We start from the raw sequence: 26,922 nt of genomic DNA, 5'->3' as shown, positions 1-26,922 counted from the left end.
CTGTAGAGAAGGCTGAACTTGTGGGCTTCAAGCAGTTTCAGGAGAATGTACCAACTCAACAACTTACATGTTTTTTAAGTATAAATCTGTTTTGTAGAAGCCTGTTAACAAGAGTGGGAGTGGAATTTGGGAAACTGTTTTAAGTCATGCATTTTTTTATTTATCTGAAGAATTTTGTAGCTGCAAGTTAGTTATCAGCAGGCTTAGACATTTTGAGGTTTTTATGGAAAATGAGCTCGTTCTGGAGTGTGGTGCCTGGTTCTGTACTGCTGTCTGACATCTCCCGCTTGAGTCAGCCCAGCTTCTGACTTGCCTGCTTATAAAATAAAAAGTGTTTGGGCATGGAGTTTGAACACATGAGTATTCTACAAGAGGTTTTCTGGATCCTAAAAGGAGAATCAAGAGTAAAGCATCTGTTGCTGAGCGTCTCCCATCTTCTGTAGGAGAGTGGAGTCTGTGAAAGGACTGTGCTAAAGACCTATCATTTCCACATCTCTTGCTCTTTTTCCTGCTGGCAATTCGTACGAATCCTGGAGGATGTTGGGCTGCAAGATATAAGTTTGACTGGTGGTTTGGGTTTTCTTTTTGAGGCTATTTCCTTCCTACCCATACCCATCCTTAAGATCTTTACTCCTCTGAAAATGGTTATGACTTCTCTAGATGGCATTTCAAAATTTGCCTTTGGCTTTGAACTGCTCAGATCCTGTACCTTTCAAAATGGAGAATATATGTAATAGTTCAAGGTCTTTTATGATTTCAAGGCTTTATAGCTACATGACACCTGGGAGGCAGGCTGCACTGCGATGCAATCAAATGTACTGTGCAAGTTTGTATGCTGCCACCCTGAATTTACAGCCTTCAGCCATCACTTCTGTGGTGGTGTTGGTGTGTTCTTGATTAAAAAAAAAAAAAAAGTTTTTGCATTGCATTCACTTTTGTAAATTTTAAACTATCATCCAGGCACCTGTTGTGGTGGCAACAGCACTTTAAAATCTCATTTGCAGTACCTGGTGTCATTTGTAGTATAGATAAATCCTGGGCTGTCGTATAGATCACTGGGTTGGTTTTGCTCAGGCTTGTGCTGCAGTTTCTTGATGAAAGTGCCTGTGCTCTCCCTGGGCCAGGGCTTGAGGGAGCGCCTTAGGAAGCCTGACCCTCACTCGAGCAGATTAGAGCGCAGTGCATTTAAAGCTAAATATAGCAAAAGGCAGATCCTGTGTTCCTAGTAATTAACTATTCAAGAGTCTCTTCTGTTGCCACAAGTGGGGAGTCTTTAACTGTTTTTTTTAATCTTGTTCCCAGCTGCCTTAAAGGGCATATTTTATATTCACAGGGAGCAGTTTTAAAATCCAATAGTCAAGCGTCAGGTGCATGCAACTCTTCTCGCAGTTTAAAAAGACACTGCATCAAAGGAAAGGAGAAGTCTAGTGCTAGAAATTTAGCATGTGCATTTATATCTTTTATAGCAACTGGGAAACCGTACCAGTATGTCTGGGTTGAAGGTCAGGTGTGATTCATTTCATTGCCCCCAGGGAATTAATTAAGGAAGTGGGCAGTGTCGATCCCAGTTTGATGGCATGTTTGTGCTCTGAAAGAGCTGTGACAAGAGGATTAATTTATACCTGCTGCATGGCTTGCTCGACACTTTATTTCCAAACCTCATGGGCTCCTCCTGCAATCTGTTGAAATGAACGCTTTTAGACTCAGAACAAGGCGTAAGGTATCGGGGCCAAGCATAAAAACAATCAAAGATACCTGGGTGAATATTATATGTGATAGAACAGTCTCACAAATAACTGAAGGGCACAAAGACAAAGCAGATAAATATGTCAAATCTAGCCAGTCACTGGCTAGAGGCTGGGCTGTTGCTTATCCCTGTTGACTGCTAGATTATCTGCCTAATTAACTTGTAAAGCACCTCCTGTTCCTCTGCCACTGAGACAGCTAAGTGGGGAAAGAGACTTTTGAGCTCTGTTGTGAAGGGAGGCTTGGATCCTACAGCACTTTAAAAGATCCCGTGGTATCATGGTTTGCCATTTTTAACTCCCTTTGCAGATGAGCAAATCGTTTTTCCAGAAGGCTATTTAGTGTTGCAGTTGTTTTGAAATGCTCCTTGGTCTGTTAAAACCATAGCTTTAAATCTCAGTGATGAATGTGAACCTCTCAGTTTAACTGCTTGTTGCGTCTCTGTAGTTTTTATGACTTGCAGGAAGCAAAACCAGTCTTGACTCTGAACTTTACTGGCTATTTCCAGTACATGTGGGCAGTTTTTCACTGCAGATAAATGGTAGACCTAGACTGGAAAGCAGTGGTTTGCCAAGTTAAACATTTGAAATGCTGCAGAAGTTTTTCACTGCAGATAAATGGTAGACCTAGACTGGAAAGCAGTGGTTTAACATTTAACATAAAAGTTAAACATTTGAAATGCTGCAGAAGTGGCCAGCTAGTGATGCAGCAACTAGAAGAGGTAGTCTGGTGAATGGGAACATACTGTATAGCTGGAGCATTGTTAATAGAGTTGTTAAATGAACTTTCAGGGGTAGAGAGAGCATTACCTGGATAGTAACATGTGATTGATGGCATCTTTCTAGCTACAGAGCTTGAGTTTCTCTTTGCTCATGGTAGGAAGAAGTGTTGGCAAATGTATGTACTTCTAAACTAGACCTGCAGTCCGCAATGAAAAAATACAAATAATAGAAATTTTTGTAAAACTAAACTTATTAGAAGAACATTCCCAAAGGACAAAGCTTCTTGCATGGTAAGGCTTAATTCTGGACAAGCAAATCATACGTAACAATGACCTAATGACCTGGAGGATATGAAGTAGGTGGCCCATAAGTCCCAGCGCTGGCACTTGTTGGCAGGACAGGGGGATGACCCATGATGATTGCCACGTGCTGCAAAGCTTCCTTGTATTCACTGCTGTTTGTATTCAGCTGTTGGTTTAGCTGCTCATTGTGCAAGCTGCGTCTCGTGTGATTAAACTAATTATATCCAAAGCTGAAAAATAGTTTTGTTTTCTTTAGATGAAATGGCATTAATATATGATCACTTCCCAAATTTTTTAATGTTGCATGTTGAGATTCGCCGTTAAGGTCTGAAGTAATATAAGCCCAATATTTTTCTTCTGTTTTTGTTACTATATGATGTGCCATATAGGTCCTAAACTAGGTATTTATACACAAAATTGATGGGGGGGGAGTGGGTTATCTTTTATTATTTTTACAACGCATACAGGTTTTTAGGAACTAAAAGTTCCTAAGATATAGTGACACTTGGAAGAAACATTTGAGAGGGATTTGATTGTTAAAACATTGTCTTTGTGGTTAGACCGCAGTCATTTCTTCAGAAGGACGGCGTGTAGCCCTGGGAGTCCGATTGCCCAGTGAACATGCCGGAGGGCAAGACCTGTGCGGCACGGAGCCCCACCAGGATCATTCCCAGTCCTGTGTCCTAGCGGCTTCTGTGCCCCCGAGCATCCCCATCTGCTGCGTGGGCAGCGCTGCTGTACCCCTGCCCCGGCAGTAAGGGCAGAGGCTCCATCACCTTCCTGCTTGGGTTTGAACCTTCACTTTTTTTATAGGGATGCTAAGAGCCAGGTTTTGAGAGAAGCACACCTCATCAAAGTTATTCTTGGATCATGGTGCTCTTCGTCTTTAAGATACTTGCCCCCGAGCATCCCCATCTGCTGCGTGGGCAGCGCTGCTGTACCCCTGCCCCGGCAGTAAGGGCAGAGGCTCCATCACCTTCCTGCTTGGGTTTGAACCTTCACTTTTTTTATAGGGATGCTAAGAGCCAGGTTTTGAGAGAAGCACACCTCATCAAAGTTATTCTTGGATCATGGTGCTCTTCGTCTTTAAGATACTGTGAATTATTAGTATACGACTATACATCAAGAACTTTCTTTTACCTTTCACATGTTAGGATTTTACTACACTGAATGTTTATTTTGCCTTTAGGTTAAGCTGTTGTCTGTAAATGCCATAGTAAAAATATCTTTTTTCTCTTTTTTTTTTTCCTCCAGAAATTTTTGAATAAGAATCAGAAGCCGGTGCTAACAGGCCAGCGGTTCAAAACTAGGAAGAGGGGTAGGTTACATTACATTTTTAACTTTATTTTCCTCTTTGTTAAAAGGACTAGAAACAGGGCAGGTGGAATAAGTGAAAGTTCAATACGATTAAGGTTTTTCTCCCCTTCTCTTCAGCCATGTTAAGAGTGCAGATGTTATTTTTAACTAAACTCTACAAATTTTATTATTTTCTCTATATATCTTAGGACTTCCTGTAAAATTTGGGTTTATTAGCGATTAATTCTTGTAGAAGCCTCAGTTAAAAAATTAGATTCTAACTGAGTTTACAGTGTATTTACATACGAGGAAGAAGATTTATTAGATGTTTGTTTCAGGTGTTTCTTTAAATGTGCCTTTCAACTAAGAAGGCAAAATACAAGCTTTTGTTTAAAGGTTGCGTAAAGAAAATCTGGCTTTTTTTGTTTTGATTTTTGTTTTTTCTTTGACTCAAATCAATGCCATCTCTATAAATGAACCTTTCACATCTGAAGAGGAATTCTCTCACCTTCCTTCTCCATGAGATGGTCAGATCATTTTGTTGGCCCTGCTTTCTGTAACAAGAGGTCAAAGCTCCTTTTTCACAAATACTTATTTTTGCTGTGTTAGTGTAGTTTGGTTTTATTGTTAAAATAAAACAATTACCATTTTACTCATTGTGATACTGATTTTCTGTAAACATGACCAACACTCTCTTTCCTTATGTACAATATTGCACCAATTTTTAAGGAAAGCTAAGTGGTGCTAATTATACTGATCATCCGGGTATTCTGTACAGCGAGTGTCATCCTAACATGCTTGCTCATACTATACTCAGAGTTCATTTGTCATGGTTTAGGGTCTGAGATGAATGCCCAACACTTTGAGGCAGAGAGCAAAAATATATGTAATAAATGATTTATTTTTTTCACAAAAAAAATGTCTGGTTTGTGAAAAGAAGGCTTAGATTTTTTGCTGTTGCAATAGCAGTTTGTTATAGCACACACAGGTGGGGTTCCTGTCTGTCATGTAACAGACTTTTTCCATCTTGACTTTCCTGTTTCTGATCAAAAGCTAACACCTGGTCTTAACGTCTTGTGACAGAAAATGTAGATAAGAGCATTTTCTCAGTGTGGATGAGAGAAATAAAAAGAGTTTGTAACCTTTCTCAGAAAATTACAAATTCTATCACGAGTCTGAAGAGCTGGGTGAGTGTCTTAAGATCTAGGATGATCACGAAGCTTGGATGAGAATTGCAAAATAGTTTGTTTTCAGTCGTGTTAAAAAGCAGTGCCAGCTTTCTCTCGTCTTTCCTCCCTTGTACACATCACTTTCTCAGTTAGTTTGACCTGTGTGGTCTCTTAAATGGAAAATGTCCTTTCTATGATGCACATGCAATGTTTTTAGGTATAACTAATTAAAAAATGAAACTTATATTGTTTGCAAATAAATGTCACGATGCTCCAGTAATTAGTGGGATTAACTTTCTATCAGCATGGTGCAGTAGCTCTACACTGCATTAACTAGCAACAGCATAGATGTAGCTAGAGGAATGGAATTAACAGTCCCCAGAGAAATACCTGTCAGATCAACCAGTAAAAGCAATCAGATATGCATACTGCTGGATTGATCCAATGTATTATTCAGTCTAGGTCAGTCAATTATGGCGCACATGTTATTTGCTAAAATTGTCTTAGAAAACGTTCTCTCTCTCATAAAGGCTTTATTTTCAGTCCCTGGTTTGCAATGTATTTGGCATAATGGGTCCTAATGCAGATTTGGTCTCTGACTCCTATTTAATACAAGTAATAATTAGAATAAATAAAGAGCTTTTATTTGTATTTCTGTGCCCATCTCTTGAATTTCTGTTACAGTGATTGGAAGTGGCAATAGATACTCATTGACTACATGGAAGAAGGAGAAGACTTGGGAGGCAGTCTGGAAGATTGGGGGGGGTGGTTTTTTTTGGTTTTTTGAGAGATTGCTTAAATGGGATTGGGGATATTAAATGGCTTTAATATAGAAATCTTAATATGCAAACACTTCTTTATGTGCTTAAAGCATAAAATCTCTTCTTCAAATATGGTGGGATCCTGGTTGCCTTAATATTTGAGGACCCTGCTTAGAAAATTGTAGATACCTGTTTTCTTTCTGGAGGCAGAGGGCTCGAGGAAGAGAAATGGCTTCCTACCATGTTTATTCCTTTCTGTTTGTATATACTTTTTCTTTTTGTACCATAGCAGTGTCGCAGACTGTTACGTCTCGGACATAAGAAGATATGATTAGGTTTTTTTCTCCTGACTGTCAGTATATCAGGGAGTCGTGAAACTTCACCCAGGTAGGAGAGAGTGCAGTGGCTGTGGTTGAACATGGCATTTCAGTCGTTGGAGACTAGTCTGTTGTGTGTAACAGGCAGGCAGTGGGGTCTGAAACGCACAAATGCTGGGGGGAGTGAGCTGGTTGAGAGAACTGCCAGTTTTTACTGGTTGATTTGTGTCTCACAATACTCTTTCCTCTTCTGAAGCGCCCAGGAGCACTGCCATCTGAGGAGACAGTGAGGTGTAACATGGCAGTCAGGCATCTAATAAAAATAATTGTCCATATGAACTCTATCACTGCCACTGATCTCTGAATGCAAACAATTTTTGAGCTTTCAGAGAGCAAAAAAGGAAGAAGACGATATTTTTTTTTTCTTTAAAGTTTGAAAGTGTGCTTAGTGTCTAAAACATTTTTGAGAGGACTATGAAGGAGGAGCTTATAAATTCCACTCCTTCCAGTTCTATTAGTTGACCTAATAAAAGGTGTAAACCTTGCTTCCAGCATATATAGTGGCAGGCATTAAAATCACTTTAAAAAGATTTGAAGAAAGAAAAATGATGTTGTAAAGGGAGGAACCTTTTGACAGAAGGAGGCCTCTCACAGTTCCCTATCAAGGTTTTAGCAATCTGGGCAAAGAAAATAGTTTGGTTAGTTCTTAGTATAATCTCTGTACCTGTTGAATACTGCTTTTTTGGTGAGGGTCAGCAGTAGTTGGCATCTGGCCGGGATTTGTGCTTATGGTGCATATACGTGGGATGTGGATTGTATTGACTGCACTGTACTTGCATGCATGCAAATTGATGTCTTTGTGTCTTCTGAAATGGAAGAGGAGGAAATGGGAGTAGCAAAAATGCCAGTAGGAAATAAGGAAAATGTATGTATCCAGACAGTTGACAAATACCTATGGGACAAAAAGCTTCCTGCAGCATTAACAGGAACAAACAGTGCGTATTGTTTAAAGTAAGCTGACAAATCTAAGACCCAAGTTTGTTCCCATGGTATAGATAACATAAAGTTAATATCTGCTAAAAAAACTGGTACAAAAAGGTAAATGGCAGCATAAAAAGAAGCTAAGCTAAACAACGCATATTACTTTCAGAATGAAAATCGTCTAGTAAAAAGTCAATATTAACACCTTTACATTAACATGAAGTCAGAAGGGGGACCAAAATGGCATCTCATTTTTCTACAGAAATATAGTTGCGGGCCTTCTGTTTAATAGTTAATACTAATTCTTAAGGAGGGAGGTATAAGTGTACTTTGTGATTTCCTTAGAAGCAAAAGAAAGGAAATAAGGATCCGGGAACATGATGAAAATGAAAAGCTGTGTATAGCAGCGCTGCATTGGATATTGTATGCATCACATCTGCAAGCTACACCTGCCTCCGCTAGCCCGTGATTGAAACTGTGCTTGTTTAGTAATTATGTACTTGACAGCTCAACATACTGTTACCACTTCTTGATGATGGCTTCTTACTCACCCTGTTGTCCTACATCAGCATATTCCTCTTCAGTACATTAGCTTGGTAGGAAAATGTTTCAATAAAATTAGAAATCATTTTTCACGCAATGAGTTTACCTCCTCTTCCTGTGTAAATTTTTAGATTGTGATAGACAAGAAAATAGTAGGGTACTCCAGATGAGAGGAGGACTTCTGGGGCCCGAGAAGAATCTCTTTAAAACAGCTAAGAAATATTAATCATGGTGTTTGTGTTTGTACTGAGCACTGTGTACCCATGATACCAAGCATATAACACCTTTCAGTTTAGACATGAACATCTTAAATTTTTAGACAAAGTACAGTTGAGAAAGTGAAATAGAATTTTTTTTTTTAAACTCATCTCTTAAGACAGAACTCTCTCATTTTACTGGTCATCAAACATTTTTTTTTCCCTGCAAATAATACATACTTATTTGGTAACCCGAAAGAAAATAATGATGCTCAGATATTTGTTTATGGGTGGATCTGGGTTTCTTGTGTGCAAATAAAACTGCCTGAAGTACACATACTGAAGTACTTACACTTCAGTAAAAGGCTTGTTTGTTTGTGGGTTGGTTGGTTTGTTGCTTGTGTTAGGTTGTTTTAGTACTTCAAGTTAGAAGAGAGTTGCAACTGAGTATTTGGTAACTGGTCTGATAGCTTAGATGGGATTCCAGTAGTATGCTTCTCTGTAGGCATTTCTCCACGGTTCTTCAGTTTCCCCACTTGACCCTCTCTGGTTTGTCCACCATGGGCATGCCCTGAAGATACGAGAGATGGTTACTCCAATGGCAGACTCCAGATCTTCATCACAGCTGAAAGTTGAGGTAACACAACTGAGAGCCTGAATATCTCCAAGGTCTGGGGTGAAGTAAAAGCCTGGGAAGAAGTTGCTTGCTGTTCAGGGAAGGGGCATATTGATTAGTTTATTGGATGATGAGACCGTGGTAGGGGAGAAGCTAGGTTGACACTATGATTGTGTGCATCGCTTCAGGACGAGCTGGGGTTGGGAACAGGTGGTTGCATGAGCGATGCACACAATCATAGTGTTGTATGTATATGGGTATCCATGGAGTTGAGTAATCCTCAGCTTTGGTCTGCGGAGGTCAGCTTCAGGGGATGGGGCAGCACCCCACTTGGAGATAGGTAATAGAGTCAACAAGCCACTAAAAGCTAGGCGTAGCAGGGGATTTCTGGAAAATAAGGTGATGCCTCATTTTTCCAGTGCAGCTGAGCACTTGACAGACAGCCCTGGAGCTGCTGTTGGCTGTGTGCTGCTGCCAGGCTCCTTGGAAGGACAGGTTGACTAGACGCCTGAGCTTCCCGATGGCCTGGGACACTGAGTGGGAGGGACTGCTTATGTTTTCCAGGTACAATTGTTATGGGGGAAGGGAATGCATTGAAAGAGGGGGAGAATGTGCAAGTGATGCACTGAAGATGGTAGAATGAGCACACCCCAGGTACAGGCAGGGGAACAAGAAGAGAGAGAAATGTTTATGTATTAGAAATAATAAAGCTGATAAAAGTAGGCATTGTGTGTAAAATACTTATTTAATTGCCGTAAGGCTAATGTGGCTGGAGGAAAGAGATTAGGGGAAGAAAGGCTACTGGAAACCAAGGTCTTTTGGTTAATATTTGGGATAAAAAGCTGCACTATGAGTCACAGAGAAAGGAAACCTGCAGCCAGAGGATGTGTAATGTCCAGAACCTCTTCTCCCAAAAAGCCTGCAAGGGTTGCAGCTGGCACATTTCAGACTGCACATGTTTAGACAGGAGTTTTACCAATCCTCGTTCATCTTAGTAACTAAAATCCCTGGATTTATCTTCTGGATATAATATGTGCAGGTTTTTTAAAGAACTTGTAACAACATTTGTGTCAGCAGGTGATAACAAGCTAGTTTTGTTTTTTGAGTGTCACAGAACAGCTCGCAGTTGTGTTTCTGAAGTTCAGAGTTATTTTGACGGTAACAAACATTTCGTATGTGCCCTTGAGAAAGTCAGGACTTGCTTTGCTAAAAAGCTTCAAGTGTCTGTGGTAAACTGTTAACAGCCTGCAAGAAAAAGCAGCAGGAGGTATGGGTAAATCTACCTAGCTTTATCTGGAGGTTGCAGTTACATCTGTTGTGGCTAATGGCCTTGACATAGGGATATTGTCTGGGGGTCAGACTGTACCTTAACTGAGTTCAACCAGGGACAACTGTAGAAAATGTGATGTGAGCGCTGCATTTCTGTGTTCCTAGCGCTGCTTAGGTCTGTGAATATGAAAGATAAACTCTTGGTTACGCCGTGTGGCAGGATCCTAAATATTTACGCTAAAAGTATTTTTATGAATACCTTGATCTCCTCTTTTCCTGAAGACTTGTCTTTTTGAAAACATTTTAGATATGCAACCATAGTTATTTAAAGAAAAATATCAAGAAATGAAAAATGGAGTGTTCCTGCAGTGAGATTATTTACACATAACTGACATACCCTTTATTCTGTTACCAGATTTAGCAATGCATAATGATAAGCACATTTGATAATACCTTCAACAAGAGAAGCAAGAGTATGAAATTTGAAAACAATTTCAATAGTTGCTTTTCCTCCCTTTTATTTATTTATTCCTATATGTTTGTATGTGTCTTGGTATTTTGAGGGGATGAGGGGCAGAGGGAAGCAAAGGTAAACACTGCAAAATTTCCAGAGGCAATAAAAGCCAACCAAACAAACTTTTGGTGCATTAACCAGAACGGGAAGAATATGTTTAGGTGCCATGGTCGTTTCAATTGCTGGCTGATAGGGGATTTTAAACAGAAAGTTTCAAACTGACTTTCTCTCCTTCTCCTTTATCTCTGTTCCAGATGAAAAGGAGAAATTTGAACCCACAGTCTTCAGGGATACGATTGTCCAAGGCCTCAATGAAGCTGGGAGTGATCTGGAGGCTATAGCCAAGTTTCTGGATGCAACTGGCTCACGGCTTGATTATCGCCGCTATGCTGACACACTCTTTGATATTTTGGTAGCTGGCAGCATGCTAGGTAAACTGCAGTGTACCTGATGCAGAGTTTTGAGGATCAGCCTTGCTTCTTTTAAGATGCTGTCTTGCCTAACGAAGTGGAAACTATAAACTGTATTATGATGTCACTTATCTAGATACTTCTTGTATCTCGTATCATAGAATTGTTTATTGTTTGTAGTGCAGTAATACCTAGGGGCTTGATTGTGTGAGGCATTCTGCAAATACCACACAAAATGGATACTGCTCTGAGAAGCCTTCAGTCTGAGCTGAAACGGCATATAAATGCAACAGCAAAGAAGATGAGAGACGCTAACTAGGGGAAACAGAGGAATTTATTAGCCTGAAAAGGTGTAATACAGCACTCCAGGTTATTAGCTGTTGCAAAGCTTGCTTTGTAGACGTTGCAACAAAGGCTAACTAAGAGGAGAAGCGAAGGATAATGAGGAGTGCTTAGTGGATGTTCATGGGGCATTTCTCCCAGGTATGACTGGCAGCATGGGTGAAAACGCCTTTCGCCTTCCTCTGTATTTTGAATAAGTTGGCTCTTTTTACTGGTCATGTTGGTTTGATTCCTGCTTCCTGCTCTTTGGTATGTAAGAAGAAAAGACGTTTCTGTAAGACTTCAGGTAACACAGGAAACAAAAGCCAGTGGAAATATCTAGGTAAAAAGCTCTCAACAAAATAAGCTAGGAGAAAACTTTTGCAGCAGTGTTTTGAATGTTTACATTGGCCTGGTAAGTATTAGAGGGGTTAGGGAGATGTTCCAAGTCCTCAAATTATTAACAGAGTGCTAATACTTTTCTCTTTGGAAAGGATTTATATTATTGTGGTGTTTAAAGTAGTAGTTATGTGCAAGGGTTATGCTCCAACCCATACTTATTGGATCACACTCAGTCCTCAAAACCAGCTAAGATTCCTTAGTGTGACCTGAATCTCTCAGTCTTGTGAGGCCTGTGTGATCTAAGGTGCAGCATATCGGCCTGCTGTCCCTTCTGTCAGGTGCCACCACAGCCTTGCAAAGTTCTGTCTCTCTCTCTTCCCCCCACTCCCCTTGCCTTTTTGCCTCAGTGATACTAACACAAGACTTATGAGACCCATTAAATCTTGTAATTATAGAACATTCTCTAAAGTGAGAAATTGTTTCTTGCCTTTTTTTTTTTTTTTTTTTTTTCCCCCTTTCTTAGCTCCTGGAGGCACACGCATAGATGACAATGACAAGACCAAGATGACCAACCACTGTGTATTTTTTGCAGATGAAGATCATGATGCCATCCGAAATTATGCTCAGGTCAGTAAAGGCGTGGTTGATTACTGTTTTCCATTTATGTATCAAAAGGGATTACAGTGGAACATCTGCAGACTGTCTAGGCTGCAATAGGCTAGTTACAGGGCAATTGAAAATCCAGTTAACCAGTAATCTGCCCTAACCTATGAATTTTAGGTAAGAAAATAGGATGACTAAGATAATCTGATCACAGCTGGCAATGCTTTCTTTTACAGAAGGCAGTCCTACTTATTTCAGTCTGCTGTTGGTTCAGTATATTTTTAGACACCATCCTTATTATTTTTGTTGACCTTTTCTGTATGCAGCCTGAAAGATTTGTATGAACATATTTTTAGAAACACGTGAAGTATGTGAATGACAAAAAATATAAAGCTCACGCCTCCAACCATTAGTTGTATAACTAGTTTGGAATTGGGCATATATTCCAAGAGCTTTCATTTCTCCTACATATGGGATATATAATTTCTTTCTGCAGGAATAAGGCTTGCGCAAATAGGCCTATGTGAAATTAACACAAATAAGCAGTGAAGCTTAAAACATTATTGAAGAGAAGCTAATGTTGTGTAACTCCTTAATGGAAGATAACAATTATATGACAAAATACAGTAAGAATTCTATTGAAAGTTCAAAGCCACCATGCAATTTTGGATACAAGTAGGATTGCATAAAAATGCAATACCATTGAAACTAAAATATGTCAAAAGTCTATTGTTAATTGAGTAACATATTTATCTTTTTAAATAACTAGTTATTATTGGGATGCTGGAGACAGTAATTGAAAGCATAAAAGCCACTGTCCCTGCTAAGGTGTTGAGGGTGGTAAGTTGCTGAAAAGGTGCATGGTTGATTTAAAGGGAGCTGGGATCAGAATCTGCATTGGTAACAAATGTTTGCTAAATAGCAGAAAGCTCCTTTAAAACCACATCTTTGATAATCTGAAGAAGTGAAATATACTTATTTCTGGAAAGGGAGTCAAGATATCTTGTGTATGAGCTTTATCGTCTCTTAAAAACAGGCTATTCTACTTCAGGAAAACCTGTGTTATTGGTAAAAGCATTGATTCTGTCTTCTTGAATTTTAATATTTTAATGGTTTGCTAATAATGGCAGTACCATTTCTCCAAGGAGAAATTTAACTTTAATATTAAAGGTTGCATGTTGGAAAATGGAAAGGAAGGCTTCGGTATTTCAAGCAGTGGATTTTTCAATGTATTCTCTGTATTTCAAACCAAAAGCCACAAAAATAAGTCAACAGTTTGGAGTTAAATCCTGAGAAGACATATCCTTTTATAGACCTTGCCAGTTTTTTTCATGCATAATGGGAAATAGAGCTCTTATTGTATATTGAAAAAGTGGAGCTAGGCTAAAATAGTGTGTGGAGCTTCCTTATCTTCTAGGTAATTTCTTACTCTGACTCCCAAATGAACCAGTAGTGTGGCTATTTTTTGTGGTTTTAGTCATGCAAACAATTGAAAGAGTGAAAAGTCTTCAAGAAAAAAAGACTAAAGCTAGCGTTGATATTTTAGCAGATTATTTGCTTATGAAGTGTACTTCTGTCATTTACAGGGACTTACTTAAAAATATATAAAATTTTGTTTGGAAATATGAACAAGATGCTAGATTACATTTTTGTCTTACACCTTATTTTATGCCTTATTTTATTAGAATTTTCTGTCTCTCTGCCTTTCAGCATGGCCACAACTTGATTTTCACTTGTTCTGAGCCAAAATACTACCATTTAGGATGTTTGGATGTATTTTACGTTCTCTGAAAAGTGAATTGAAACTTTCTAAACTTAATTTCCCACCACCACCACCATCCAGCCTGACAATAATGTCATTTGTTCCCCATATAAACCTTTTTACCTGTGACAGTGAGTCATATGTTTTGTGCTCTTTGTACAGTAGTGAAAGCAGTGATTTGTTTATTTAATTTCTTATCTCTCCCTTCTTCCATCTGAATGCACCCTGCGCCTGTGCTGCTTCTGCTTTCATAATCTGTGGTCGCATGATGGGAAACAAATGGTGAAAACTGGAGAACAAGTGTTTCCAAAAACATACTTGTTGTAAAAGCTTTGTCAAATGTTCTTCCTCTTTTCCCTGGCAGTAGCGTGTTTTGTTGTAAGCATTCGTGTTAGTGGATTTGACAAAGATCCTGCACCTACTGAAGATGCCCAGCAGTGCTACTTGACTGTCTCACTCCATTGGTTTACACCTGACAGCTTCCCCAGAGAGCTGCATTACCAGGGGAAGGGTGCAGAGTTAACCTCCTTCTCCTCCTCCTTTCCCCTGCTTTTGATCTGTGGATAGGGTGAAAAGTAGAGTAGGAATAAAATTTTGAGAAATACAAAAAAGGCAACCCTTAAACTGTAGTAAATTCTGATTCAAACATTGCTCTATGAGGCAAGAATTGCAAAACTTGTATTTTTCCACTTGTGAACAAACTAATAGAGAAGGATATTTCATGGTCTGCCATGAGACAGACAACGCAACAGTTGTCTGCAGAAATATCATTCTGCTGGCTGATTATTTCCTGGAAACAATGTCTAAAGGAAAGCTGTGCAGTGGAATATTAGGGTGTAAGAAGTCAGCAGTGCTTCCTACTCTTTCTTTCCTGCTGTGGAAATAATAAAAAAATATTGTCTTATGGATTAGTCAAAAATATCCTTTATTGATTCAGTAGTGGCAGTCTTGTTTCCCTTTGCCTTTTTTGTAAAGAAGGATGGCTGCAATTGTTACATTTTTTTTAAGTTAATCTGTGTTTATCTTTAGGTCTTCAATAAACTTATCAGGAGATACAAATACCTGGAGAAGGCATTTGAAGATGAAATCAAAAAGGTAATGTTGGTGGCAGTCTCCTCTTGAGCGTTAATATTTTTTACCCTATGTCTAATATAATTGTGTATGTACAAATGCGGTGCTGTTATGTATTTTATTTAGCTCTACTGGAAAAGAGGGTGGAATCTACAGGTGGCAACTTTCGTCTGCAAATTTAGCTCTATGGGAATACTCCTGGCAGCACTTGATGTAGAGTAATTCTGAATTAATGCTTCACTTGGTCGCTTTGGCCAAACTCACTTTCTTATCCCAGGCTTTTCTGTGCAGAACTTCAGTATGCTTTGGAGTATAGTTCTTAATGAGAGGTGGTGTTACTATCCTGCTAATAGGACAGCTCTCTGTGGTTTTTTCCCATAGAATAGATGCAAATCTGCTGTGCAGAATGTCACTTGATGTATGAGTATTTGTTGTGGTTTAACCCCAGCCAGCAACTAAGCACCACACAGCCAATCAGAAGGGTAAAAGTGAGAGAACTCGTGGGTTGAGATAAAGACAGTTTAATACGGAAAGCAAAAGCTGCATACACAAGCAAAACAAAACAAGGAATTCCTTCACTACTTCCCATCGGCAGCAGGTGTTCAGCCATCTCCAGGACAGCAGGGCTCCATCACACGTGACGGTTACTTGGGAAGACAAACGCCATCACTCCGAATGTTCCCCCCTTCCTTCTTCTTCCTCCAGCTTTATGTGCTGAGCATGATGTCACATGGTGTGGAATATCCCTTTGGTCAGTTGGGGTCAGCTGTCCCAGCTGTGTCCCCTCCCAGCTTCTTGTGCACCCCCAGCCTACTCACTGGTGGGGTGGGGTGAGAAGCAGAAAAGGCCTTGACTCTGTGTCAGCACTGCTTAGCAGTGACTAAAACATCCTTGTGTTATCAACACTGTTTTCAGCACAAATCCAAAACACAGCCCCATACTAGCTGCTATAAAGAAAATTAACTCTATCCCAGCCAAAACCAGCACAGTATTAAATGACTCCTGCATTGCGGAATGAGTCCTAACCATAAGTTTTTGTATTCAAGGCCATAGATAAGTGCGAGAGAAAGTCATCACCACTGGCAGAGTGCTCAGGATTTGCCTGTTAGACTGTAGTGGATATTTGTGGATACTGTTTTGTTTTGTGATACTGAATTCTAAGGAGACAGGAGAAACCTGGCTAGAAATTTTTGAAAAGCAAAATACGGATTTATTTTGTCTATTTTGAGTTCCAAGTAACAGATGTAAATATATTTTTCTAATGGCCTGAATAAGTAATAAATGCTGTGCTGTGCTGTAACTCAACAGGCAAATTTGCTGATAATGGCAAAACCTGTCCTGTGACTAAAATACCATGTTTGTTAAAAGTAAAAGTGTGTTTCCATATTTTTTAAACGTTAGAAAGGTTGTTGCAAGGGTCGAGTGAGGGTAAGTCTGGAGCATGATGCCTCACCACCACCTCTTGTGACTGAATAAATTTGGCTCTGATTTATACATTCTTGCTCATATAGGAAATTATTTTTGCGCTTGTGGCCAGCCTGCCTATTAACTGATGCTGATTGCTCAATACATCATTCTAAAGACCTAAATTTACCTCTATCCCCACACAAATCTAATGTTCTTGCTGTTAATTACTATAATCATTGACATGAGAAGCGCTGACTCATAGCATTCAAGTTTTAGAGAGTGTTCAGCATATTAAGCAAATGCCACGTCAATTCAAGCCTCCTCCTCTCTCTTCTTTAACTTGCTTGGGTTTGAATCCTTTAAGTTTCTAAGAATTGACTTTGCGCACTTAGTAACAAGATGAGACTGTGTTTAATGTACAATAATTTGACTCTCCAGTTGAGGAACAAGTGGCTCTGATCTGAAGATTAGCCGTACGCTAGCTTGAGAGAAAGCAATAATTTGCAGTACAGTGTGACTGGAGTCATGACACTCATTTAAAGCCATTGGAAGCATCCTAGCCGTGGCAGCACGGGGTCAGAGTGGGCTTGCTCACCTTGCAGGCTGCAAATCTCAATTTTATGTACATGCTTTTTGTATAGTTTTCAGTGTCAGATTACATCATGTATAACAGATCATGAGATGAGGTTTGCATAGTGGCCCTAGGCTGGGGGGGAACTTTTCCATCTGCCCTTCCATTGCCACCCTTAGCTCTCCGCTCTGGTGCGAATCTTGGTGTGGCTCCTGGGGATCTGGCCTTTCGGCGTGGGTGCCAGGTGCGCTCTCTTCCTCAGTGAATGCAGTTTATCTGATAATTAGAAACTGGGTAGGTGGTTGTGAAGGTCTGGGCCTGTGTGTCGCACCTGCGCTGTCATTGCCTTAAAAACCTTGAGGACTATTTGTAGATGCCTTTTGCTTACCTCCTCCCTCCCCCTGTTTGCGTGAACCCAACAAGTGACTGTCTTCTCGCTGATAAGGCTGCTGGGTTTTTAGCTATTTAATGCTTTAATCACTGTGTGCAGTAACTTGTATGAGAGAAGCTGTTCATAGAGGGTCAGAAGATAGATACCTTAGTCTTTCTAGAAGGTGTTTCTGCAAGATTTAGTAGTTCAAAGACTACAGTTAGTCGGTGGTTAGAAAAGCAAGAGCGCAACTCCTTGATGTTGTTTCATGGGTCACTGTCCCAGCAATGAAAGTGATTTTTCTGGCAGATTCATTAGGCGGCTAGAGCATTTGGAGGAAAATTAGCTCTTCTCACAGAAAAAGTAATGCTAAAACAACCAAGGCAATACCAGCAATTTCACTCTAAAGAAGCAGATGGTGTCAGTGGGACTTCTTTCAAGAGAGATTCTCTTAAATGGCAGTATTTGTACAAGTATTTGCTTTATGTCTTCTAGTTCGTAACTTTGTCTTTAGGACAATATTATTTCCCAGCACCTTTCCCTTTTTTGTCTGCTTCTAGCTCTCAAGTGTTTTATTTCTTAACTCTCTTCCCCAAAAATTGCCAGTTATTCTTTCCTCTAGTGACATAAGTATACCATACATCTAAATTTTTACATCTAAATTATTTTGTGCAAGCAATTTCAACAGTAGACAAAGATGTTGAAGTGTTTTTTGATATAGGCAGCTTAAGTTCATAGGAGCACTGCCCAGTGTACTGGTGTAGACCTATGACAAATTTTGCAATAATTTCAGTAAAATTCTCCGTTCCAAATTTGTGTTTGTCTTATTTATGTATTTCTGTTCAGGTAAGTGGATGAAGAATGCAATGTTAGCTGTCTATATAGTGTGTTTGCATGTTTAAGTAGCATCCTATATAGGTTTTTTATTATAAAAATTGGGATAAAGTACAGATAAGTGTATTTTTGGTCTTAACAGTGGTAAATATTACTGAGTCATGTGAGGACATCTGAAGTACTGGGAGATGTTATGAGGTCCTTTGTTCGTGTTGCTATTTTCCTAATGAAAGAACCCTAAATCGAGCTGGGAATTATGAAATAAGAGGAGACTAATATTCTGAGATCAAATGGGGAGTAAACAGAGATGCTTTAAGTCAGCTAAATGAAAGACAAGAATTAGTCAGCAGGTATCTGTTATGTTAGCTGCCTTCTCCATTGCTGACAATTCAGTGCTGTCTACAGATGTGACAAACTGTCAGATGCTAAAGCAGCAGACCACTTCAGATAATGAAGATATAAAAAGACACCACACTCCCTGTGTGGATAAAATTCCTTAATTTTCACTGTTAAGGTTTCCAGATCACAAGAGGAGAGCAGAAGCACTTGTTTTTCTTGTGTGCTTTTTAATGTTGTGTGCGTGTCTTTACTTGTGCATATCTTTTGTGCCCAGAATTTGTGCTTAAAAGACTTTGTCTTTAAAGACAAAAATAGCATGGAACAGCACATTAGGTCTGGTCTTGTGCTTATTAGGCATTCTGAACTCCCACTTAAATAGGTGGGAGTTCGTATAGCTATGATAAAAATACTAAATTGTGAGCCAGAACTGCGCATTTTATGCCTGGAATCAGTCTGTATCTGTAACAAAAGCAGTAATGCCAGTCCTTGGCTAACAGCAGGGAAGCATCAGCTTGGAGAACTTTCCGTGGGTGGTTTGGTACTATTCTGAAGTGACTTGGACATTTTGTGACTTCCCTGCTGAGGTTTGTAATCGTGATGGTAAAAGAAGAGCTCTTAAAGTAATCAGCAATAAAAATCTGAAACAACAGCTTTGAACCGAACGTTTTGTTCTTTTTGATGGTTTTTAAGTGGGTTTATTAAAGGTTTTGATTCTTCCCATCACCCAGTCTCCCCCTAAATTAGGCTATGTTTCACAACTGCTTGAAACTATAGAATGGAACAGCAGAAAATGACACGTATGTTTATTTGAGCTGCTTTTCAAAAATATTAGTAAAACAAAAATTATGCTAGTAGCACCAACAGTACTTTAAGTTGTGAGAGACGTGTAGGTGATGAGGTTCCTGCTCAAAACATACTGCAGTGGGGTACAGTTCAAGAACACCATAGTTTAGATTCATGCTAAGAGATTTGCAAGAAGCATGTTTCAAAGGAAAAGGAAGAGGATGGGGCTGTGAACTTCATAGATACATGATTTCAGACCTTCCAAAACATTTGAAGAAATACAGATTTCTCAAAACTAGAGTTGATAAATGTTTGGATGTTCTTCTCTTAGAATCCTTCTCCACCTTGGACTGCATAACTCTGGCTTTGCAGCTGGATTTACTGCCGTTGTTGCTTTCGTGACTCAAATCTAACATGAATGGGTATAACTGTTCATGGTCTACTTACTCATTACTGACAAAACCCAATGCAGGTTACAGCTCAGAAATATGTCAAAACCTGGTCTGTCATGTTAAAGTAGTCAGTGTGACCACATTCTAATCAAAATCCTCATCTGTTGCTTATATGGGAGCAGAAGGTGTTAGAGTTAAGTAGCCTACACAAAAATCTAAAGCCGTTTCCTCTCTGTTAACAGTCTCAGTACTTACAGTAAAGAGCAAAAGGTCTAATTCAGATTTTGTCTTATGCAGATCTCATTTTGGTACAGTATTGTTGATAAAGCTTGCATAAAGAAAACTTGAAATCCCCAGGCCTCCATTTTACACTAGACTTATATTGAAATTCTGTTAAAATGTTTTCAGTCTTCCCGTTAAATGTGGCCCTGGAGTTCTTTTACCTGCAACATTATATATACCAGTTAATTGCTGCATTTGAAAATACAGCACACCACTTGTTTCTCATCCATATATTTAGAAATAATAATTCCATTCATCTGCATCCCAAATTTCCTTACTTTTTTTGATTGTGAGTCACAGTTTGTTGAAATAAAATTACACCTTGAGATTTTACAGTTTCATAATTTTTCTTTTAAGCTAAAACTGCATGTTGCAATCATTTGGCTGAAGCCCACTAAAAAACCCAAATGATTTGTCTGTGGCTGAATCATTCAGGCCTGGGTAAGCTGTAATTTAAAGCTGATGCTATTATGTAAGTACTACCGTATGAATGAGGGTTTTTTCGGTTTTGTTCACTGATACAGAGCAGAGCTGTTCATAAAACACTGCATGAGTTTTAATAAATTACTTCATTAGTTATCTGGCTTTTTAAAATACCACTGCATTCAGATAAGCTGCTTAGATGTCTTGGAGAGGAGCTCTCCCTGTCCATGGTAACAAACAAGCGCAGGGACGTGACTGATATTCTGTCCCTTCATATGGGTAGGTTTTGGTAGTTAGGAAATACCCTTAAATTGGAAACTGGGTGGGAATTTTCCATTAGAATGAGCTGTTCTGCTTTGATTGCATCTGTTGCTCATTTGGAGAAGGAAAAAGAGAGTCGTGACAGCAGAAGGTAGCTGAATAAAGTGCTGGTGGCTGAAGAAGAAAAAGAGAATTCCTTTTTAACTCCAGAAATGGATGTCTGCAGTCTTTTTTTTTTCCTTTTTGCTTTCTTCCTTTTTTTGTGGTGATGGTAAATTTGTAAGCTAGCTTCCGATGGGGTCAGCAGCTTTTTGCAATGAATGAAGCTGCCCTTTGCTGTCTAGCCTCCTTTTTCCCATCACCCATATTGTGATTGCTAACAACATGTTAAGAAAACGTTATTGTTAACGGTAATGCTATTGGCAAAAATCTCATTTAGCACAACTTTTTTTCCTGATGTAAAGGAAAAGAGGTGTAATGTACTTCATCAATACGCTTTCAAGTCAGTCATTTTAACATATGAAATTAAGATATTTAAAATAGACTTAATTGCCATTTTAGACTTTAAGAGGTAAATAAGTAGTTCAGATCTTCTAGCACGTAAGACGGTGAGGTTTGTAATTTTTTTCTCAAGCTAGTTGTTTCCTCTTGTAATTAGTGGGAATGGCGAGGTCTTAAAGCAGCTTTTGTTCCTGTCTGTCCTTTGTCAGCTTTATCAAGAATGTCTGAACTTGAAATATATTTCTTATTTTAGCCAATAGAAAACCTGTTGTAATTGTGCTGTGTTCCCTTCCCCAAAAGGAAAACAGGAAACTTTCTCATCCTTTTATTGTTCGCATGTGTGATAGTTTTTGTAAGCTAGAAAAGGAACTGCAACTGTGTGAGGCTTAGTCCGAAGTCTGAAGACGTGAACGGGCAGGCTCCTGTCAGCCTGTTGAAATCAGCAAGTCTGTGATCCTGTAATTTCTGTGGGTCTCAAGCCTTTAACAAGCACTTTTATTTTTACACGTATATACGTATATTTGGAGAAGACCAGCCTTGTCTCCATGAGTAAGGCTGTATTCCACATGCTTGCGTCCTTACGGGAAGTGAAATTGTAAGCGATCAGTGAAATGGCACTGCCATGCTTCAGGACAGATTTTGACATCACTGGTATTAATTATAGTGGGACTTCTTGAGACATAAGAAATTAAACTGTCTGCTAATACTCATCTCTACCTGTATCATTGCCAATGGCTCAAATATATCTTTTTTTTTTTTTTTTTTTTTCCTTGTCTGACCCACAGCTTCTGCTGTTTCTTAAAGCCTTTACTGAGACAGAACAGACAAAGCTGGCAATGCTTTCTGGCATCCTGTTAGCCAACGGGACTCTTCCTGCTACAATTTTAACAAGCCTCTTCACTGACAATATAGTCAAAGAAGGTAATTTTCTCTATGATCTTTTTTCTTACATTAGTTTTAATTGGAGATGTATTTTATTGCAACATATTTTATATGTTGGAAGCCTGTAACTGTACACCAGAAATCAGTATTTTAAAGCAGAAGCATATACAGACAGCAATGGCCAACGTACTTCGTGAAACCTAATAAGAGGGCAGTCAAACATAGGAAAAAAGCAACAAGGAGCAAAAACAAACCCCAAAGGATTTATGTTTTTTGGAAGTTATACATGTGTGTGCAAAATTGTAGAATAAATCTATTATTGTGATACTATAAAAGTGTGAAGTATAATGTCTATTCCTGAGATATGCCTACTAGCATTTTTTCAAGTGTTGCCAATATCTTGTGCATGTGAGTGTGAAGTGGGACAGAGAGCACATGCAGGCCAACTGGATATTGCAGAAGAAAAAAACATATTCAAACCCTCATTTTGCCTTCATGCCAGTAATGATCAGTGTTTGATACACTTTCCCATGGACTTGTATTTACCATATGATGAGTAACTCTTCTTTCAGTCTTAGGGTATAATGCCTTTTTGAGACTACTTTTTTCTTTTTTTTTTTTTTTGAGGGTTTTTATTTAGTTATTTATTTATAGCCATCTACTTTGGAGTCCTGATTTTCCAAATGCTTGCTCAACAATGTCTTTCTCTTCCAGTTACTGACTACCTGGAATAATTGCAAATGCACTGTCAGTGTTGAAGAGTTTTCATGAAATCTTTTTTGTTTTGTTAAAGAGCTATATATTAGCTAAAATGTATTCTAACTTTCATTTAAAAAAAAAAAAAGTGTTCTAACTTTCTTCTCATTTGCAGCATGATAACCGTTACATTTGTTTTCTAAATGCTGCAGAAAGAAAAGCCACAGCTGCAGCTTTGCTCTGTCATCACCCACAGCTTTCGGAATCGGAATTAAACTAGGAGAAAATTCAAACAAAAGTCCATGTCTTAGGGTGATGGCCTGCAATGTTTTTAAATCAAAATCTGTTCCTAGTTATGGGAAGACAAGAGGCATCTGAAAACTCAAATTTTTAAAACTCAAGTAATTTGTTATATTTTAAATTCAACATTTTAGGAATACAATTGTTATGTACAAATCCTAGAACAAATTCCATTTGCATTATGAACTTATGTTTCTAGGAGCCCTAAACTTTTGTCAGGGGCTTACATATACTTTTGGTTCTTGGTTTATATATACTAAAAATGTACCTGTGTCAGCATTTGAGGAAAAGATTGTTCAATCGGTGTTCTGGAATAGAACTTTCATGGAAGAATAATTAAAGATACAAAAATAAATGAAAAACAGGGAAAAGATCAAGGCTTAAACCAGGTAGATCATACAAAAATAAACTTGGTACTTTCTTAGATTTACAAAAAACAATGCTGCAGGCAAGTGAGGTTAAAATACATGAGGAAAAAATTACCTGAGGGAGTTGTTGATCAGCATGGCAATTGTAACATGGGCAAAGAATTGGCTGAAAGGGAGAGAGGATAGATTATGCTAATAGGAGATCTATCAAGTTTGAGGACAAATACCTAATTCATTTTAGGATTACCCTTTTTTCAGTGTTGTCATTACTTTTACTGTGAGGTATAGGTGGGAAAAAATGTCTTCTGGGGATGGCTGACGTATTTCTAGCAGAGACAGAGAAAGGTCTAGGTAGGCAGTGATGTGAAACCTCATCAGGGTTAAGTGTACCCTTATTGTCACCCATGCTGAAAAAACAGCGCAAATGCAAAGAGCAGCTAACGGGGTGAATCAATAAAATGAATGGCTGAAGTTGTTTTCTGCAAATAGGGAAAAAACCCAGAAAAAGATAAGAGCTATTTAAAGGAAAAGACAGTGGCAGCACACGAATAGAGTAGAGGAACTGGCCAATGATAAATTTGGAATGTAAATTAGAAGTAGGTTTGAAAACATATGTGGGTAGTGAAGCCCTAGAACAACCTCCCTTTAATGTTTGTACTGGCATAAAACTTGTTTTATTTTAAGCTAAAACTTGAAAAAGGGTTTAGGACATGGGTACTGGGGCCAGTGCTTGGTGACAGACACCAGAGAGTTCCATTCAATGTTGGTATTGAACTCATAAGCACATCAGATATGCTGAACTGTGTGTGCAGGTTCAGAAATTACGGGTGGATGTTACACCTAGGTCCCCTGTTGGTTGACCAGGCTTTGGCAGTCTTGACTAGTCAGCCCACAGAACTTATGATCGCCGCATCATGCTGGTTTCACTTGGAACCTGCTGTACAACATGTAAAACAAGCCCAAAGTAGCATCTGTAGGCCTCTTTTGGCATGGCATTGTGCATCCATGGCTCCATATAGTACTTCTCTAAGGATCGTGCCTTACGACTAAACTCTTGATATAAGGTTGCCAAAACTATCATAACAGTCAAGATCTGTAATGAATGTTAATGAAGTTTACACTGCTCTGGGAATAATCTCTTCTGTTCTTGTTTGATGACTCATTTAGTCAATGTGTCCTAGAAATAAAAAGAATGGATATCTATCTAGAAAGTGGCTAAGAATGACAAAGCTACTTCCTACCGGTAGGTCCCATCTAGCTCTCAGAGCTTCAGGACTGGAAGTGAAACAGAAAATTATAATGACTGGCTGTAGCATAGTATACCATTATCATTATCACCACCCTCAATAGCACTGTAAATGTTGATATGAGTGTAGTATGGAGAAGCGTAACTGGCCTACAGGGCACCTTCCTCCAGGATGAGCTGGGTCTCCATCTCTGAGACCTTTCAGCTTCCTTCAGCTCCCTGTACTTGCCGCTTGCAGCCGAGAAGCTGGAGCAGAGCCCTGGTGGTGCTGCTCTAGGAAACAGGGAAATAGGAGGTGTGGGGCTAATGGTTTCTCAGCTGCCCTGGGAAAGCTACAGCTAGCGGAGGTAGAGTTTGTTTGATTTAATGCACAAAATACTAAGTTGTGCCTTGAGGAAGGAATTTTTCTACTTAAAATAGTGTTTGTGCCTCGTCCTACCAGCTATTAAATGCCTCCTAGGAGGACGGGGTACAATCGGTTACCTTGAAGTTGCAAAGTTATTTAACCCTATTCCAGGACTTGCTAAAAAGCCCTTTGAAGATGTGTTTTTTCAGTTCTTATTCCTGACTATCCTTTATTATTTTGTGCCTTCATTTCCTAACTGATTTAACGCATAATTTTTCCTTTTATATTGGACTTGGTCTGTAAATTGGGGAGGTAGGAAAAATAATTGGAAAGAAAATCTTTGAACAATTGAATGGAGCTGGGTGATAGAAAATGAAAAGATTTTCAAACAATCTAGCATAATTCAGAAAATTAATACTGCGTTAAAGAAAAATATGAGCATTTCAGCTCTACATGTTTGGTCCCCTTGTCATAAATGTATTTTCATTCCACATTTTTGTAACCATTTTGTAACCTTGTAATTCTTAGAGCCATCTCTAATTAATGTTGAAAATTCCTGAAGCATGTTTTGTGTTTTTTCTCAAACAGGGATTGCAGCCTCTTTCGCTGTAAAGCTTTTTAAAGCATGGATGGCAGAGAAAGATGCCAATTCTGTTACCTCTGCTTTAAGAAAAGCCAACCTTGATAAGAGATTGCTAGTAAGTACAACATATTTTCAATAATCCTTATCTCTCCTTGGGAAAGAGAAGGAAATAAAACGCAGATGGTAGTTTGCTTTAAGCATGTTAACTCCCCCTCAGACTCTCTTAGCATTTTTTAAATATTTTGAATCGCAGCAATATTGTTATGGCTGTAGCATTGATACAGGTTCAGGAATATTAAATATCACATGTTTTTACATTCTGTCTCTATTTTTCCTGTAGTTAAATGCCGTCTGAAAGACTGTATATATGGGGCTTGGGAATTAATTAAACGGGTTTTTTTCTAACTGCTGCTAACAAAACAGACACCACCAGCAACTGTGCGTGAGGATTTTTATTTTTCTGAAATATGTTTTACTTTTGTAAATAATAAATAAAGTATAAAGGGTTATGATTAGAATATAAGTTTCCAAAGCAACAGTGTTTAAATAGTATAGCGAAAGCTATATATTTCGCAGTATATTTCGCAGTATAGCGAAAGCTGTACTATTTAATGAGTAAACTCATTTTCTGCAGCAGTAGCCATCTGGGTAGCATAAATGGTCCTGCAGTGATGACAGCAGACCTAGTAAGAGCAATGCAGGAAGGCTTTCAGCCTTTGGAATCAAAACCTGTGTTCTGGATTTGCAGCAATGGCCTGAGGTATTTAGAGTATATATGAATATGCAGCAATGTCATGTGCCTTTCTCTCCCAGTGTCTTTCTGAAGATCGATAGGGGTTTTTTTAATCCTCAAGAAGATTGCTGCTGTGATAATCCAATCAAATGCACTACATCCTGTGTAGCACTGCCTGAAGAATTTCAGCAGTATTTCCTGTTTCTACCTCAATAATTTATGATTAGGCAAGAATCTTTCAGAAGTGAAGCAACCTCCCACACCCCTTCATATCTTCAATTTGTATTTGATTTTAAGAGTCCAAGTCATAAATAGTTTGCCATAAAGATGGGAAATGGGCTAATTACACTTTTTATTAGAGATGGGGAGAAAAGCAAACTGCATCTTACTTCGATTTCAAACTTGACTGACTTAAGCTTTTGGCTATTGGCTCTCATTATGCTGCTATATTAAAGAACTATAAAGTATCAGATGATGTTGCCTAGCATAGAATCATAGAAAAGAATCATAGAATTACTGAAGTTGGAAAAGACCTCTAAGATCATCAAGTCCAACTGTCGACCCAACACCACCACCCACTAAACCATGTCCCTAAGTGCCACATCTACTCGTCTTTTAAACACTTCCAGGGATGGTGACTCAACCGCTTCCCTGGGCAGCCTG

The 26,922-nt window shown here is 38.9% G+C and overlaps 1 protein-coding gene across 1 annotated transcript in view; it reads left to right on the top strand.

The window, feature by feature from the left end:
• The first annotated feature begins 4,023 nt into the window (after window positions 1–4,023).
• BZW2 (basic leucine zipper and W2 domains 2) overlaps window positions 4,024–26,922 on the top strand; it is a 38,874-nt gene continuing 15,975 nt past the window's right edge. Inside the window, exons 1-6 of the mRNA XM_019472799.1 lie at window positions 4,024–4,088; window positions 10,688–10,864; window positions 12,030–12,133; window positions 14,901–14,966; window positions 21,891–22,026; window positions 25,532–25,641. Of these exons, the coding sequence (XP_019328344.1) occupies window positions 10,858–10,864; window positions 12,030–12,133; window positions 14,901–14,966; window positions 21,891–22,026; window positions 25,532–25,641 (423 nt within the window). The 5' untranslated portion in view covers window positions 4,024–4,088; window positions 10,688–10,857. The remainder of the gene's footprint in view (window positions 4,089–10,687; window positions 10,865–12,029; window positions 12,134–14,900; window positions 14,967–21,890; window positions 22,027–25,531; window positions 25,642–26,922) is intronic.

Source organism: Aptenodytes forsteri, unplaced genomic scaffold, assembly GCF_000699145.1.
Source record: "Aptenodytes forsteri isolate BGI_AS27 unplaced genomic scaffold, ASM69914v1 Scaffold164, whole genome shotgun sequence".
Lineage (NCBI taxonomy): Eukaryota > Metazoa > Chordata > Aves > Sphenisciformes > Spheniscidae > Aptenodytes > Aptenodytes forsteri.
The sequence above is the reverse complement of the archived record's forward strand: the minus strand, read 5'-3'. Positions and strand labels throughout refer to the sequence as shown.